Genomic DNA, 15,664 nt, shown 5'->3' with positions numbered 1-15,664 from the left:
CAATAAAAATGTTGTACCGTTTAGTTTTTACAGGCTCTTTGTTTCCCTACATATTGCTGACTGCAGAATGAGTCAACTGAGAAACCATCAGTGAGCTCCTTCTGATGCAACTCTGTTATCTGATTTTTTTTCCTTAGCTCCTCTGTGGTGATTTAAGACCACAGACAAAAGAGAGATGAATTTTCTTGTGGTCATAGAAGAATGCCCAGTCAGATGGAGCTCACTGATAGTATCTCAGTTAACTCATTCTGCAGCCAGCAAAATACAGTGAAACACAGAGGTTATGAGATGACACTACTGTGTGTATGCTCTGTAAAGATACCGAACATGCAGGAGGTGCTAGGAAAATGTTGTGTCTTGTCATCTAGTGGAGAATTAGCCCCGGATTTGACATACATTATGTGACCCAAAATCAGTACACGACAAATAAACAATTGTGTACGCTTTACGGCAGTGTTGCAAATCTAATTGCATAGCACCTTGCTTAGGTGGAAGCTCTCACCTCGTCTGATCCAATATGGACCCAACTGCTTTTTGGATGCTTTTCGAGAATTTGGGTGAGGATCATTTTGATCAGCGGCAGGGTCTCTGCATTGTGGGGGTTCAGGCTGTTGGGGTAACGCTCCACCTCTCGGAGATTTCGGTACTTCTCGTGCTTCAGGACGTACTGTAAAGAATGACAATTTTAGGTAAATATGATGATTTATTACCCAACATGGGACGGTCCATGCCCACCGTGCCAGGCTGCAAAACTAGCAGTAATGGCTACATTGCACTACCAGAAGCCACCACGAGAGGGAGCTCAGGAGCTTACTGCATACAGTTTATACATAGAACCAGGGGTGTAACGATCGTGGTCACAGAGGTCGCGACTGGGCCCGTGCGGGTGAGGGGCCCGCCGACGCCAACATAAATTGCAACTGGATGTGCATCCTCGCACGCACATTCAGCTGAAGTGTATTGCGGTGCACAGACCTATTGGGTCCATGCACGTCAATACATGCTGCCAGCCAATCAGAGGCCAGCTGCTGACATCGGCGTGCACGTGACCGGGGGTGCATGGCAGTCACTTGCAACGCTCACATCGGCTTCAGAAGGGGACAACGTGCGGCGATAGAGCGGAGGGAAGGGGAGTAGAATTATTTTTTTTCTATGCATTAAATAACAGCGGCAAAATGGGGGATATATACCAGGATGGGGGACATATATACCAGCATGGGGGACATATATATCAGGATGGGGGACATATATACCAGCATGGGGGACATATATACCAGGATGGGGGAAATATATACCAGGATGGGGGACATATATACCAAGATGGGGGACATATATACCAAGATGGGGGACATATATACCAGGATGGGGGACATATATCCAGGATGGGGGACATATATATCAGGATGGGGGACATATATACCAGGATGGGGGACATATATCCAGGATGGGGGACATATATATCAGGATGGGGGACATATATACCAGGATGGGGGATATATATATCAGGATGGGGGACATATATACCAGGATGGGGGACATATATACCAGGATGGGGGACATATATACCAGGATGGGGGATATATATACCAGGATGGGGGACATATATATCAGGATGGGGACATATATACCAGGATGGGGGACATATATATCAGGATGAGGGATACAGTGGGGAAAAAAGTATTTAGTCAGCCACCAATTGTGCAAGTTCTCCCACTTATAAAGATGAGGTCGGCCTGTAATTGACATCATAGGTCGACCTCAACTATGAGAGACAAAATGAGAAAACAAATCCTGAAAATCACATTGTCTGATTTGGAAAGAATTTTTTTTTAAATTTTGGTGGAAAATAAGTATTTGGTCAATTACAAAAGTTCATCTCAATGCTTTGTTATATATCCTTTGTTGGCAATGACAGAGGTCAAATGTTTTCTGTAAGTCTTCACAAGGCCGGCACACACTGTTGCTGGTATGTTGGCCCATTCCTCCATGCAGATCTCCTCTAGAGCAGTGATGTTTTGGGGCTGTCACTGGGCAACACGGACTTTCAACTCCCTGCAAAGGTTTTCTATAGGGTTTAGATCTGGAGACTGGCTAGGCCACTCCAGGACCTTGAAATGGTTCTTATGAAGCCACTCCTTCATTGCCCTGGCGGTGTGCTTGGGATCATTGTCATGCTGAAAGACCCAGCCACGTTTCATCTTCAATGCCCTTGCTGATGGAATGAGGTCAAAATCTCACGATACATGGCCCCAATCATTCTTTCATGTACACGGATCAGTCGTCCTGGTCCCTTGGCAGAGAAACAGCCCCAAACCATGATGTTGCCACCCCCATGCTTCACAGTAGGTATGGTGTTCTTTGGATGCAACTCAGCATTCTTTCTCCGCCAAACACGCCAAGTTGTGTTTCTACCAAACAGTTCTACTATGGTTTCATCTGACCATATGATATTCTCCCAATACTCTTCTGGATCATCCAAATGCTCTCTAGCAAACTTCAGACAGGCCCGGACATGTAATGGCTTAAGCAGGGGGACACGTCTAGCACTGCAGGATCTGAGTCCCTGGCGGCGTAGTGTGTTACTGATGGTAGCCTGTGTGACATTGGTCCCAGCTCTCTGCAGGTCATTCACTAGGTCCCCCCGTGTGGTTCTGGGATTTTTGCTCACCGTTCTTGAGATAATTTTGACCCCACGGGGTGAGATCTTGTGTGGAGCCCCAGATCAAGGGAGATTATCAGCGGTCTTGTATGTCTTCCTTTTTCTAATTATTGCTCCCACAGTTGATTTCTTCACACCAAGCTGCTTGCCTATTGCAGATTCAGTATTCCCAGCCTGGTGCAGGGCTACAATTATGTTTCTGGTGTCCTCCGACAGCTCTTTGGTCTTCACCATAGTAGAGTTTGGAGTGTGAGTGTTTGAGGTTGCGGACAGGTGTCCTTTACACTGATAACAAGTTCAAACAGGAGCCAGTACTACAGGTAATGAGTGGAGGACAGAGGAGCCAGTACTACAGGCAATGAGTGGAGGACAGAGGAGCCAGTACTACAGGTAATGAGTGGAGGACAGAGGAGCCAGTACTACAGGTAATGAGTGGAGGACAGAGGAGCCAGTACTACAGGTAATGAGTGGAGGACAGAGGAGCCAGTACTACAGGTAATGAGTGGAGGACAGAGGAGCCAGTACTACAGGTAATGAGTGGAGGACAGAGGAGCCAGTACTACAGGCAATGAGTGGAGGACAGAGGAGCCAGTACTACAGGTAATGAGTGGAGGACAGAGGAGCCAGTACTACAGGTAATGAGTGGAGGACAGAGGAGCCAGTACTACAGGTAATGAGTGGAGGACAGAGGAGCCAGTACTACAGGTAATGAGTGGAGGACAGAGGAGCCAGTACTACAGGCAATGAGTGGAGGACAGAGGAGCCAGTACTACAGGTAATGAGTGGAGGACAGAGGAGCCAGTACTACAGGTAATGAGTGGAGGACAGAGGAGCCAGTACTACAGGTAATGAGTGGAGGACAGAGGAGCCAGTACTACAGGTAATGAGTGGAGGACAGAGGAGCCAGTACTACAGGTAATGAGTGGAGGACAGAGGAGCCAGTACTACAGGTAATGAGTGGAGGACAGAGGAGCCAGTACTACAGGTAATGAGTGGAGGACAGAGGAGCCAGTACTACAGGTAATGAGTGGAGGACAGAGGAGCCAGTACTACAGGTAATGAGTGGAGGACAGAGGAGCCTCTTAAAGAAGAAGTTACAGGTCTGTGAGAGACAGAAATCTTGATTGTTTGTAATTGACCAAATACTTATTTTCCACCAAAATTTGAAAAAAAAAATTCTTTCCAAATCAGACAATGTGATTTTCAGGATTTGTTTTCTCATTTTGTCTCATAGTTGAGGTCGACCTATGATATCAATTACAGGCCGACCTCATCTTTATAAGTGGGAGAACTTGCACAATTGATGGCTGACTACATACTTTTTTTCCTCACTGTATATATACCAGGATGGGGCCCAGGATAAGGGACATGATAATGTCTGTAAAGCGCTATGGAATTAATGGCACTATATAAGTGAGTAAAATAAATAAAAGTAAAAAATATATATCAAGAAGGGGCCCAGGATGGGGAACATATATTCCAGGAAGGAGCCCAGGATGGGGGACATTACTACATAATGGGGGAACTCGAATGTCCTTATAGGATTTAGAACGCTACAAGGGCCCATATACATCAGACCATCATGCAGGGGCAGATATGGCGGGGGCTGTGTATGTTGGGCGGGGGCCCACGTCCAATTTTTGCACCGAGCCCATTGGACTCTAGTCACACCACTGCATAGAACCCAATAATAACTCAGTATGCATTGAGCACCTTCTAGTGGTGGCTACAGGTAGTGAGGTTGGGGCTGTGGCCGCCTGCGGAGAACTTTTATACCGAGTCAAAGTTCATCTCCCTGCAATGTTATATGTGGATGAAAGTTGAGAGTTTTACTGTCCTACTTAGCGATAAGCTTCTTTAAACCCAAGAAAGAAGAGAAGATGGCACCCCCCCGCCCGGCGCTGATGTCTTCACTGAACTACACTTCCCAGCATTCCGTGTTTTTTTTCACATTTCTTTAAAGGGAACCTGTCACTTGTTTCATACTGCACAAAATACGGGCAGCATGAATCAGAGCCTGGCTGCGGAAATGCAGACTCTACATGTTAGGGATAATTAAAGGGACAGTCCAGGATTAGAAGTATACCTCTAACCCTGGACTATCCCTTTAAGTATCCCTAAAATGCAGCACAATAGTGGAATCCCAGCCATAGCCGTTATCGTGCAGTATGACACTGACGCCCTACAGTGCTATAACCGCAGATTATACAGCAGCCTTGCCCTTCAGGGTAACGTGGCACACGTGGCGCACCCCACAACACCCGCCCGCGCCTCACCTCCATGTGCCCGAACGTCTGCACCAGCGGCACCACCTCTAGGTTGTTAATCTCTGCAAGGTGCAAAATCTTCTTAAGGTCGTCCTCACTGCAAAGAGGGAAGATGGGTCAAATCCAGAGGCGACCATGTCTGACAGCGGGGGCCAAATGCATCACAGGCAGGAGAGGGTAGCATGCGCCAGCTGGGGGGCCGCAGGACCTCTCTCCTCCTCATGTATCGTGCTGGTATATTTATTAGGACTGATGCACAATACCGTGCAAGCGACCAATGTCCTCGGACCAGCGGCGTCCCTCACCTCCCGGTGAAGTAGTGACAGGTGCTGGATTATCCCCTTTAATATTGGCTAAATTTATGAGGGAACAGTCCACCATCTTATCAGTATGGGGGTCTCCTGACAGCAGTGTATCCCCCTCTCTCCACTGAGACACATGTACACTCAGCCGGACCCAGCGTGTATCTGTACAGGGGGGTCAGGAGACGCAGATTACTTGTATGATCTTGAATAGTGACGTATATCTCTTCAAGGGGAACAACAGATATATATGTGTGTGTGAACGAGATGGGAAGAGACCGAGAATAAGAAATTATATAGGTTTAAAAAGGATTATAAAGGAAAGGATCAATACTACTCAGCCATTCACATAGTAATAAGTATGCTGCACTGGAGTCTGCTCTGCTGTAGACTGCTTATAATGAGACACTGGAGTCTGCTCTGCTGTAGACTGCTTACAATGTGGCACTGGAGTCTGCTCTGCTGTAGACTGCTTATAATGAGGCACTGGAGTCTGCTCTGCTGTAGACTGCTTATAATGAGACACTGGAGTCTGCTCTGCTGTAGACTGCTTATAATGAGACACTGGAGTCTGCTCTGCTGTAGACTGCTTATAATGTGGCACTGGAGTCTGCTCTGCTGTAGACTGCTTATAATGAGACACTGGAGTCTGCTCTGCTGTAGACTGCTTATAATGAGACACTGGAGTCTGCTCTGCTGTAGACTGCTTATAATGAGACACTGGAGTCTGCTCTGCTGTAGACTGCTTATAATGAGACACTGGAGTCTGCTCTGCTGTAGACTGCTTATAATGAGACACTGGAGTCTGCTCTGCTGTAGACTGCTTATAATGAGACACTGGAGTCTGCTCTGCTGTAGACTGCTTATAATGAGACACTGGAGTCTGCTCTGCTGTAGACTGCTTATAATGAGACACTGGAGTCTGCTCTGCTGTAGACTGCTTATAATGAGACACTGGAGTCTGCTCTGCTGTAGACTGCTTACAATGTGGCACTGGAGTCTGCTCTGCTGTAGACTGCTTATAATGAGGCACTGGAGTCTGCTCTGCTGTAGACTGCTTATAATGAGACACTGGAGTCTGCTCTGCTGTAGACTGCTTATAATGAGGCACTGGAGTCTGCTCTGCTGTAGACTGCTTATAATGAGACACTGGAGTCTGCTCTGCTGTAGACTGCTTATAATGAGACACTGGAGTCTGCTCTGCTGTAGACTGCTTATAATGAGACACTGGAGTCTGCTCTGCTGTAGACTGCTTATAATGTGGCACTGGAGTCTGCTCTGCTGTAGACTGCTTATAATGAGACACTGGAGTCTGCTCTGCTGTAGACTGCTTATAATGAGACACTGGAGTCTGCTCTGCTGTAGACTGCTTATAATGAGACACTGTGGTCTGCTCTGCTGTAGACTGCTTATAATGAGACACTGGAGTCTGCTCTGCTGTAGACTGCTTATAATGAGACACTGGAGTCTGCTCTGCTGTAGACTGCTTATAATGAGACACTGGAGTCTGCTCTGCTGTAGACTGCTTATAATGAGACACTGGAGTCTGCTCTGCTGTAGACTGCTTATAATGAGATACTGGAGTCTGCTCTGCTGTAGACTGCTTACAATGTGGCACTGGAGTCTGCTCTGCTGTAGACTGCTTATAATGAGACACTGGAGTCTGCTCTGCTGTAGACTGCTTATAATGAGACACTGGAGTCTGCTCTGCTGTAGACTGCTTATAATGAGACACTGGAGTCTGCTCTGCTGTAGACTGCTTATAATGAGACACTGGAGTCTGCTCTGCTGTAGACTGCTTATAATGTGGCACTGGAGTCTGCTCTGCTGTAGACTGATTATAATGAGGCACTGGAGTCTGCTCTGCTGTAGACTGCTTATAATGAGACACTGGAGTCTGCTCTGCTGTAGACTGATTATAATGAGACACTGGAGTCTGCTCTGCTGTAGACTGCTTATAATGAGGCACTGGAGTCTGCTCTGCTGTAGACTGCTTATAATGAGACACTGGAGTCTGCTCTGCTGTAGACTGCTTATAATGAGACACTGGAGTCTGCTCTGCTGTAGACTGCTTATAATGAGACACTGGAGTCTGCTCTGCTGTAGACTGCTTATAATGAGACACTGGAGTCTGCTCTGCTGTAGACTGCTTATAATGTGGCACTGGAGTCTGCTCTGCTGTAGACTGCTTATAATGAGACACTGGAGTCTGCTCTGCTGTAGACTGATTATAATGAGATACTGGAGTCTGCTCTGCTGTAGACTGCTTATAATGAGGCACTGGAGTCTGCTCTGCTGTAGACTGCTTATAATGAGACACTGGAGTCTGCTCTGCTGTAGACTGCTTATAATGAGGCACTGGAGTCTGCTCTGCTGTAGACTGCTTATAATGAGGCACTGGAGTCTGCTCTGCTGTAGACTGCTTATAATGAGACACTGGAGTCTGCTCTGCTGTAGACTGCTTATAATGAGACACTGGAGTCTGCTCTGCTGTAGACTGCTTATAATGAGACACTGGAGTCTGCTCTGCTGTAGACTGCTTATAATGTGGCACTGGAGTCTGCTCTGCTGTAGACTGATTATAATGAGGCACTGGAGTCTGCTCTGCTGTAGACTGCTTATAATGAGACACTGGAGTCTACTCTGCTGTAGACTGATTATAATGAGACACTGGAGTCTGCTCTGCTGTAGACTGCTTATAATGAGGCACTGGAGTCTGCTCTGCTGTAGACTGCTTATAATGAGACACTGGAGTCTGCTCTGCTGTAGACTGCTTACAATGTGGCACTGGAGTCTGCTCTGCTGTAGACTGCTTATAATGAGACACTGGAGTCTGCTCTGCTGTAGACTGCTTATAATGAGACACTGGAGTCTGCTCTGCTGTAGACTGCTTATAATGAGACACTGGAGTCTGCTCTGCTGTAGACTGCTTATAATGAGGCACTGGAGTCTGCTCTGCTGTAGACTGCTTATAATGAGACACTGGAGTCTGCTCTGCTGTAGACTGCTTATAATGAGACACTGGAGTCTGATCTGCTGTAGACTGCTTATAATGAGACACTGGAGTCTGCTCTGCTGTAGACGGCTTATAATGAGACACTGGAGTCTGCTCTGCTGTAGACTGCTTATAATGAGGCACTGGAGTCTGCTCTGCTGTAGACTGCTTATAATGTGGCACTGGAGTCTGCTCTGCTGTAGACTGCTTATAATGAGACACTGGAGTCTGCTCTGCTGTAGACTGCTTATAATGAGGCACTGGAGTCTGCTCTGCTGTAGACTGCTTATAATGTGGCACTGGAGTCTGCTCTGCTGTAGACTGCTTATAATGAGACACTGGAGTCTGCTCTGCTGTAGACTGCTTATAATGAGACACTGGAGTCTGCTATGCTGTAGACTACTTATAATGTGGCACTAGAGTCGGCTCTGCTGTAGACTGCTTATAATGTGGCACTGGAGTCTGCTCTGCTGTAGACTGCTTATAATGAGGCACTGGAGTCTGCTCTGCTGTAGACTGCTTATAATGAGGCACTGGAGTCTGCTCTGCTGTAGACTGCTTATAATGAGACACTGGAGTCTGCTCTGCTGTAGACTACTTATAATGTGGCACTAGAGTCGGCTCTGCTGTAGACTGCTTATAATGTGGCACTGGAGTCTGCTCTGCTGTAGACTGCTTATAATGAGGCACTGGAGTCTGCTCTGCTGTAGACTGCTTATAATGAGGCACTGGAGTCTGCTCTGCTGTAGACTGCTTATAATGTGGCACTGGAGTCTGCTCTGCTGTAGACTGCTTATAATGTGGCACTAGAGTCTGCTCTGCTGTAGACTGCTTATAATGTGGCACTGGAGTCTGCTCTGCTGTAGATTGCTTATAATGAGACACTGGAGTCTGCTCTGCTGTAGACTGCTTATAATGTGGCACTGGAGTCTGCTCTGCTGTAGACTGCTTATAATGAGACACTGGAGTCTGCTCTGCTGTAGACTGCTTATAATGAGGCACTGGAGTCTGCTCTGCTGTAGACTGCTTATAATGTGGCACTGGAGTCTGCTCTGCTGTAGACTGCTTATAATGTGGCACTGGAGTCTGCTCTGCTGTAGACTGATTATAATGAGACACTGGAGTCTGCTCTGCTGTAGACTGCTTATAATGAGACACTGGAGTCTGCTCTGCTGTAGACGGCTTATAATGTGGCACTGGAGTCTGCTCTGCTGTAGACTGCTTATAATGAGACACTGGAGTCTGCTCAGCTGTAGACTGCTTATAATGAGACACTGGAGTCTGCTCTGCTGTAGACTGCTTATAATGAGACACTGGAGTCTGCTCTGCTGTAGACTGCTTATAATGTGGCACTGGAGTCTGCTCTGCTGTAGACTGCTTATAATGAGACACTGGAGTCTGCTCTGCTGTAGACTGATTATAATGAGATACTGGAGTCTGCTCTGCTGTAGACTGCTTATAATGAGGCACTGGAGTCTGCTCTGCTGTAGACTGCTTATAATGAGACACTGGAGTCTGCTCTGCTGTAGACTGCTTATAATGAGGCACTGGAGTCTGCTCTGCTGTAGACTGCTTATAATGAGGCACTGGAGTCTGCTCTGCTGTAGACTGCTTATAATGAGACACTGGAGTCTGCTCTGCTGTAGACTGCTTATAATGAGACACTGGAGTCTGCTCTGCTGTAGACTGCTTATAATGAGACACTGGAGTCTGCTCTGCTGTAGACTGCTTATAATGTGGCACTGGAGTCTGCTCTGCTGTAGACTGATTATAATGAGGCACTGGAGTCTGCTCTGCTGTAGACTGCTTATAATGAGACACTGGAGTCTACTCTGCTGTAGACTGATTATAATGAGACACTGGAGTCTGCTCTGCTGTAGACTGCTTATAATGAGGCACTGGAGTCTGCTCTGCTGTAGACTGCTTATAATGAGACACTGGAGTCTGCTCTGCTGTAGACTGCTTACAATGTGGCACTGGAGTCTGCTCTGCTGTAGACTGCTTATAATGAGACACTGGAGTCTGCTCTGCTGTAGACTGCTTATAATGAGACACTGGAGTCTGCTCTGCTGTAGACTGCTTATAATGAGACACTGGAGTCTGCTCTGCTGTAGACTGCTTATAATGAGGCACTGGAGTCTGCTCTGCTGTAGACTGCTTATAATGAGACACTGGAGTCTGCTCTGCTGTAGACTGCTTATAATGAGACACTGGAGTCTGATCTGCTGTAGACTGCTTATAATGAGACACTGGAGTCTGCTCTGCTGTAGACGGCTTATAATGAGACACTGGAGTCTGCTCTGCTGTAGACTGCTTATAATGAGGCACTGGAGTCTGCTCTGCTGTAGACTGCTTATAATGTGGCACTGGAGTCTGCTCTGCTGTAGACTGCTTATAATGAGACACTGGAGTCTGCTCTGCTGTAGACTGCTTATAATGAGGCACTGGAGTCTGCTCTGCTGTAGACTGCTTATAATGTGGCACTGGAGTCTGCTCTGCTGTAGACTGCTTATAATGAGACACTGGAGTCTGCTCTGCTGTAGACTGCTTATAATGAGACACTGGAGTCTGCTATGCTGTAGACTACTTATAATGTGGCACTAGAGTCGGCTCTGCTGTAGACTGCTTATAATGTGGCACTGGAGTCTGCTCTGCTGTAGACTGCTTATAATGAGGCACTGGAGTCTGCTCTGCTGTAGACTGCTTATAATGAGGCACTGGAGTCTGCTCTGCTGTAGACTGCTTATAATGAGACACTGGAGTCTGCTCTGCTGTAGACTACTTATAATGTGGCACTAGAGTCGGCTCTGCTGTAGACTGCTTATAATGTGGCACTGGAGTCTGCTCTGCTGTAGACTGCTTATAATGAGGCACTGGAGTCTGCTCTGCTGTAGACTGCTTATAATGAGGCACTGGAGTCTGCTCTGCTGTAGACTGCTTATAATGTGGCACTGGAGTCTGCTCTGCTGTAGACTGCTTATAATGTGGCACTAGAGTCTGCTCTGCTGTAGACTGCTTATAATGTGGCACTGGAGTCTGCTCTGCTGTAGATTGCTGATAATGAGACACTGGAGTCTGCTCTGCTGTAGACTGCTTATAATGTGGCACTGGAGTCTGCTCTGCTGTAGACTGCTTATAATGAGACACTGGAGTCTGCTCTGCTGTAGACTGCTTATAATGAGGCACTGGAGTCTGCTCTGCTGTAGACTGCTTATAATGTGGCACTGGAGTCTGCTCTGCTGTAGACTGCTTATAATGTGGCACTGGAGTCTGCTCTGCTGTAGACTGATTATAATGAGACACTGGAGTCTGCTCTGCTGTAGACTGCTTATAATGAGACACTGGAGTCTGCTCTGCTGTAGACGGCTTATAATGTGGCACTGGAGTCTGCTCTGCTGTAGACTGCTTATAATGAGACACTGGAGTCTGCTCAGCTGTAGACTGATTATAATGAGACACTGGAGTCTGCTCAGCTGTAGACTGATTATAATGAGACACTGGAGTCTGCTCTGCTGTAGACGGCTTATAATGTGGCACTAGAGTCTGCTCTGCTGTAGACTGCTTATAATGTGGCACTGGAGTCTGCTCTGCTGTAGACTGCTTATAATGAGACACTGGAGTCTGCTCTGCTGTAGACTGCTTATAATGTGGCACTGGAGTCTGCTCTGCTGTAGACTGCTTATAATGTGGCACTGGAGTCTGCTCTGGAGCCCCTCACTGCCCCCCTCTTACGTGTCTAAAATGATTGTGCCATTGGCCTTCAGACACTACAACTCCCAGCATGCACGGACATTCTGCACACTCTAGTCTGTTTTCGGAGTCTCCCTTTACAGTGATGGCCGGGTGGTCGCAGTATTCGTGGGTTGTGACTATGGCCGCCTCACCTGTAAGCGTACGGAGACTTCAGGACGGACAGTTCTCCACTGAACGGAAACATGTCCTCGTACTCAATCAGCAGACCGTTCGCCCCGAGCTTGGAGAGAAGCGGAAATATCTAACAGGAGACAAAAGGCAACAGGTCACCAGGCTACAAGCCCCCCTTATATCAGCCACGGACATGATGATCAGCACTCTCTTTACAAAGAGGTTCTGCAGCTACTGCACAACTCCAGCTGCTGCAGAACCTGATAATAGAAACTCCAGCTGCTGTAGAAGCTTCTAATATACACCTCAGCTGCTGCAGAACCTCAAAACAGACAACACAGTTTCTGGAGATCCTACTATTAGCCACCACAGCTGCTGCCAGTTTTTATGCTTTTTATATCTGTCAGTTATGAACTAGAAGCCCGATGCTGCCGCTGCCTCCTGACGTCTGTAGGAGCAGGGCACACAGACACCGAGGGCCCCGTAATAATATTTGTGCATTTTGGTTTGTTTTATGTCGAAGATGAAATCTACCTCTGCTGTGGGTCAGACACAGATTTGCACATACGATGCGTCAGTACATGGACTCCACTATTGCTGCAAACGTTAAAAATGTAATGTAAGTCAAAGAGCGTGAAAGCCTCCAACCACGTCAAGGTGACCCAGATATGCGCATTCCCTATCACTAATGTCTTACCTCTACATGTGCCAAACCTCATCTGAATGGACACAGCTTGTCTGGGAAGGATGTGTAGATAAGGGTGCTGAGCCCAGGAGAGGCCCCTGAAGGGGTTAATGATAACATCCCTGGTAATCGAGGGTAGTGAAATTGTTAATAGCATCCCTGTTTGTCTAGGATAGTGAAGGAGTTAATGATAACATCCCAGGTGGTATAGAGTAATGATGAGGTTAATTATAACATCCCTGGTGGTCTATGCTGGTGAAAAAGTTAGTGACAACATCTGTGGTGGTCTATGGTAGTGAACTGGTTAATGATAATATCCCTGGTCGTCTAGGTTAGTGAAGGGGTTAATGATAACATCCCTGGTGGTCTAGGCCAGTGAAGAGGTTAATGATAACATCCCTGGTAGTCTAGGGCAGTGAAGGGGTTAATCTACACATCCCTGGTAGTCTAGGGGCTAATGATAACATCCCGGGTGGTCTAGGGCAGTAAAAGGGATAATCTACACATCCCTGGTAGTCTAGGGGTTAATGATAACATCCCGGGTGGTGTAGGGCAGTAAAAGGGTTAATCTACACATCCCTAGTAGTCTAGGGGTTAATGATAACATCCCGGGTGGTCTAGGGTAGTTAAGGGGTTAATGTACACATCCCTGGTGGTCTAGGGGTTAATGTACCCATCCCTGGTGGTCTAGGGTAATAACAATCAGCTGCCTCTGGACTGACAGTGCGGATTGTGGCCGGGAGGAGAGGACGGGGAAGCAGGATATTTGCTTTATAACCATCCATGGCTGAAGTTCAGACAGAATGTACAGTCCCGCATTACATAAATCATTTACACACAGGGTGAAGTGCCAGGTTCTCATTCTCTCAGGGGTGAGGCGCCAGGTTCTCATTCTCTCAGGGGTGAGGCGCCAGGTTCTCATTCTCTCAGGGGTGAGGCGCCAGGTTCTCATTCTCTCAGGGGTGAGGCGCCAGGTTCTCATTCTCTCAGGGGTGAGGCGCCAGGTTCTCATTCTCTCAGGGGTGAGGCGCCAGGTTCTCATTCTCTCAGGGGTGAGGCGCCAGGTTCTCATTCTCTCAGGGGTGAGGCGCCAGGTTCTCATTCTCTCACCACCTTTATATAATCAGCTCTACAAGCAGAAGGAGCCTCCACCTACTGTCAACTGTTTACAGAAATCTGATTAATAAGGCGAGACAGATCCTGAGGCTCTGCTGCCTGATAAGCCCCGGGCCGTGCCTCCCAACTGTCCGGGATCCAGTGGGAGAATCCCAGAATTGGGGGGGCTGTCCTGGGAGATCGGAGGCAAGTACCGTTTTCAACTATATCTTCATCTTTAGGACGCAGATACAGTTGAATAAAATGGTGGAGCAGGGAGCCGTCAGCTGTTCTCTCCACCATTCACCTGTGTTGTCTGAGGCTCGGTGCCGGAGGTGTCATTCACTTCACCGGGAACACACAGTGATCTGCTCCTCTCCTTGTGGAAATGGGGCAAAGAGAGTATTTATATTTTATAGTTCCTGGTGGAGTGGGGGGCCCTGAAATGTGTGGGAAATTGGCACTGTGGGGCATCATACTATGCTGTAGGGGCAACATACTGTGTGGTGGTAAGGATTGGGACATTATACTGTGTGGAGGGGCTTTGGGGGCATCAAACTGTGTGATGGGGAGGATTGTGGGGGCATCATACTGCATGGAAGGGGCTGTAGGAGCCACATACTGTATGGTGGGGAGGATTGTCAGGACATCATACAGTGAGGAGGGGGCTGTGGGGACATCATACTGTGTGGTGGGGGCTGTGAGGACAACATACTGTGTGGTGGGTGCTGTGAGGACAACATACTGTGTGGTGGTGAAGAATATCGGGACATTATACTTTGTGGAGGGGCTGTGGGGGTATCAAACTGTGTGGTGGGGAGGATTGTGGGGGCATCATACTGCATGTAAGGGGCTGTAGGGGCAACATACTGTGTTGTGGGGAGGATTGTCAGGACATCATACTGTGTGGAGGGGACTGTGGGGGAAACATACTGTGTGGTGGGGAGGATTGTCAGGACATCATACTGTGTGGAAGGGGCTTTGGGGCATCATACTGTGTGGTGGGGAGGATTGTGGGGGCATCATGCTGTGTGGAGGGGACTGTGGGGGAAACATACTGTGTGGTGGGGAGGATTGTCAGGACATCATACTGTGTGGAAGGGGCTTTGGGGCATCATACTGTGTGGTGGGGAAGATTGTGGGGGCATCATGCTGTGTGGAGGAGGCTGTGGGGGAAACATACTGTGCGATGTGGAGGTTTGACGGGACATCATACGGTGTGAAGGAGGCTGTGGAGCATCATTCTGTGTGGTGGGGAGAATTGTGGGGGCATCATTCTGTGTGGTGGGGAGAATTATACTGTGTGGTGGGGAGAATTGTGGGGGCATCATACTGTGTGGTGGGGAGGCTATTGTAAGCATCATACAGCATGGAGGGTGCTGTGGGAGCAACCTACTGTGTGGTGGGGTTGTGGCAGCATTATACTGTGTAGGGGCATCATATGTCGTGGGGGGACACTCAAAACATCATACTGTTTGTGGGTAAAGACGGCATGGGCATCATTGTGTGGGGAGCAATGTAGGTGCATCAATACATGTGAGGGGCATCTTTGGGGCATCATAATGCCCGGAGGCCATGAAAGGGATATCAAACTATGTAGGAACACTAAAGGGCTTTATTAGGGGTATTATTTTTGGATGGGCGCAGGTTAGGGCTGTGGAATAGCTGCAATGAAATCTGCAAGCCGTGTTGCACTCGCTACGAGAGGTGTCCCTCTGTCTTGTCCTTCACCTTTGGGACTTACAGCATTGTGCCATTCCCTGTGGTATCTCTAGCACCCAGCTGGTCCCCAATCTC

General features: G+C 47.8%; 1 protein-coding gene across 5 annotated transcripts in view; it reads right to left on the bottom strand.

Annotated features, from left to right (window-relative positions):
- The window catches only part of LOC141162345 (hexosaminidase D-like), a 48,988-nt gene that overhangs the window by 7,066 nt on the left and 26,258 nt on the right, over positions 1 to 15,664 (bottom strand). For all 5 annotated transcript variants that reach the window (XM_073648358.1, XM_073648357.1, XM_073648359.1 and 2 more), the window contains 3 exons: positions 12,108 to 12,217; positions 4,936 to 5,023; positions 503 to 667 (listed from right to left, as the gene is read on the bottom strand). In XM_073648358.1, the coding sequence (XP_073504459.1) occupies positions 503 to 667; positions 4,936 to 5,023; positions 12,108 to 12,217 (363 nt within the window). The remainder of the gene's footprint in view (positions 1 to 502; positions 668 to 4,935; positions 5,024 to 12,107; positions 12,218 to 15,664) is intronic.

The sequence above is a fragment of the Phyllobates terribilis genome, unplaced genomic scaffold (assembly GCF_046119375.1).
Source record: "Phyllobates terribilis strain yellow unplaced genomic scaffold, ASM4611937v1 Scaffold_9__5_contigs__length_417890890, whole genome shotgun sequence".
NCBI lineage: Eukaryota > Metazoa > Chordata > Amphibia > Anura > Dendrobatidae > Phyllobates > Phyllobates terribilis.
This window is presented reverse-complemented; position numbering and strand designations above follow the sequence as displayed.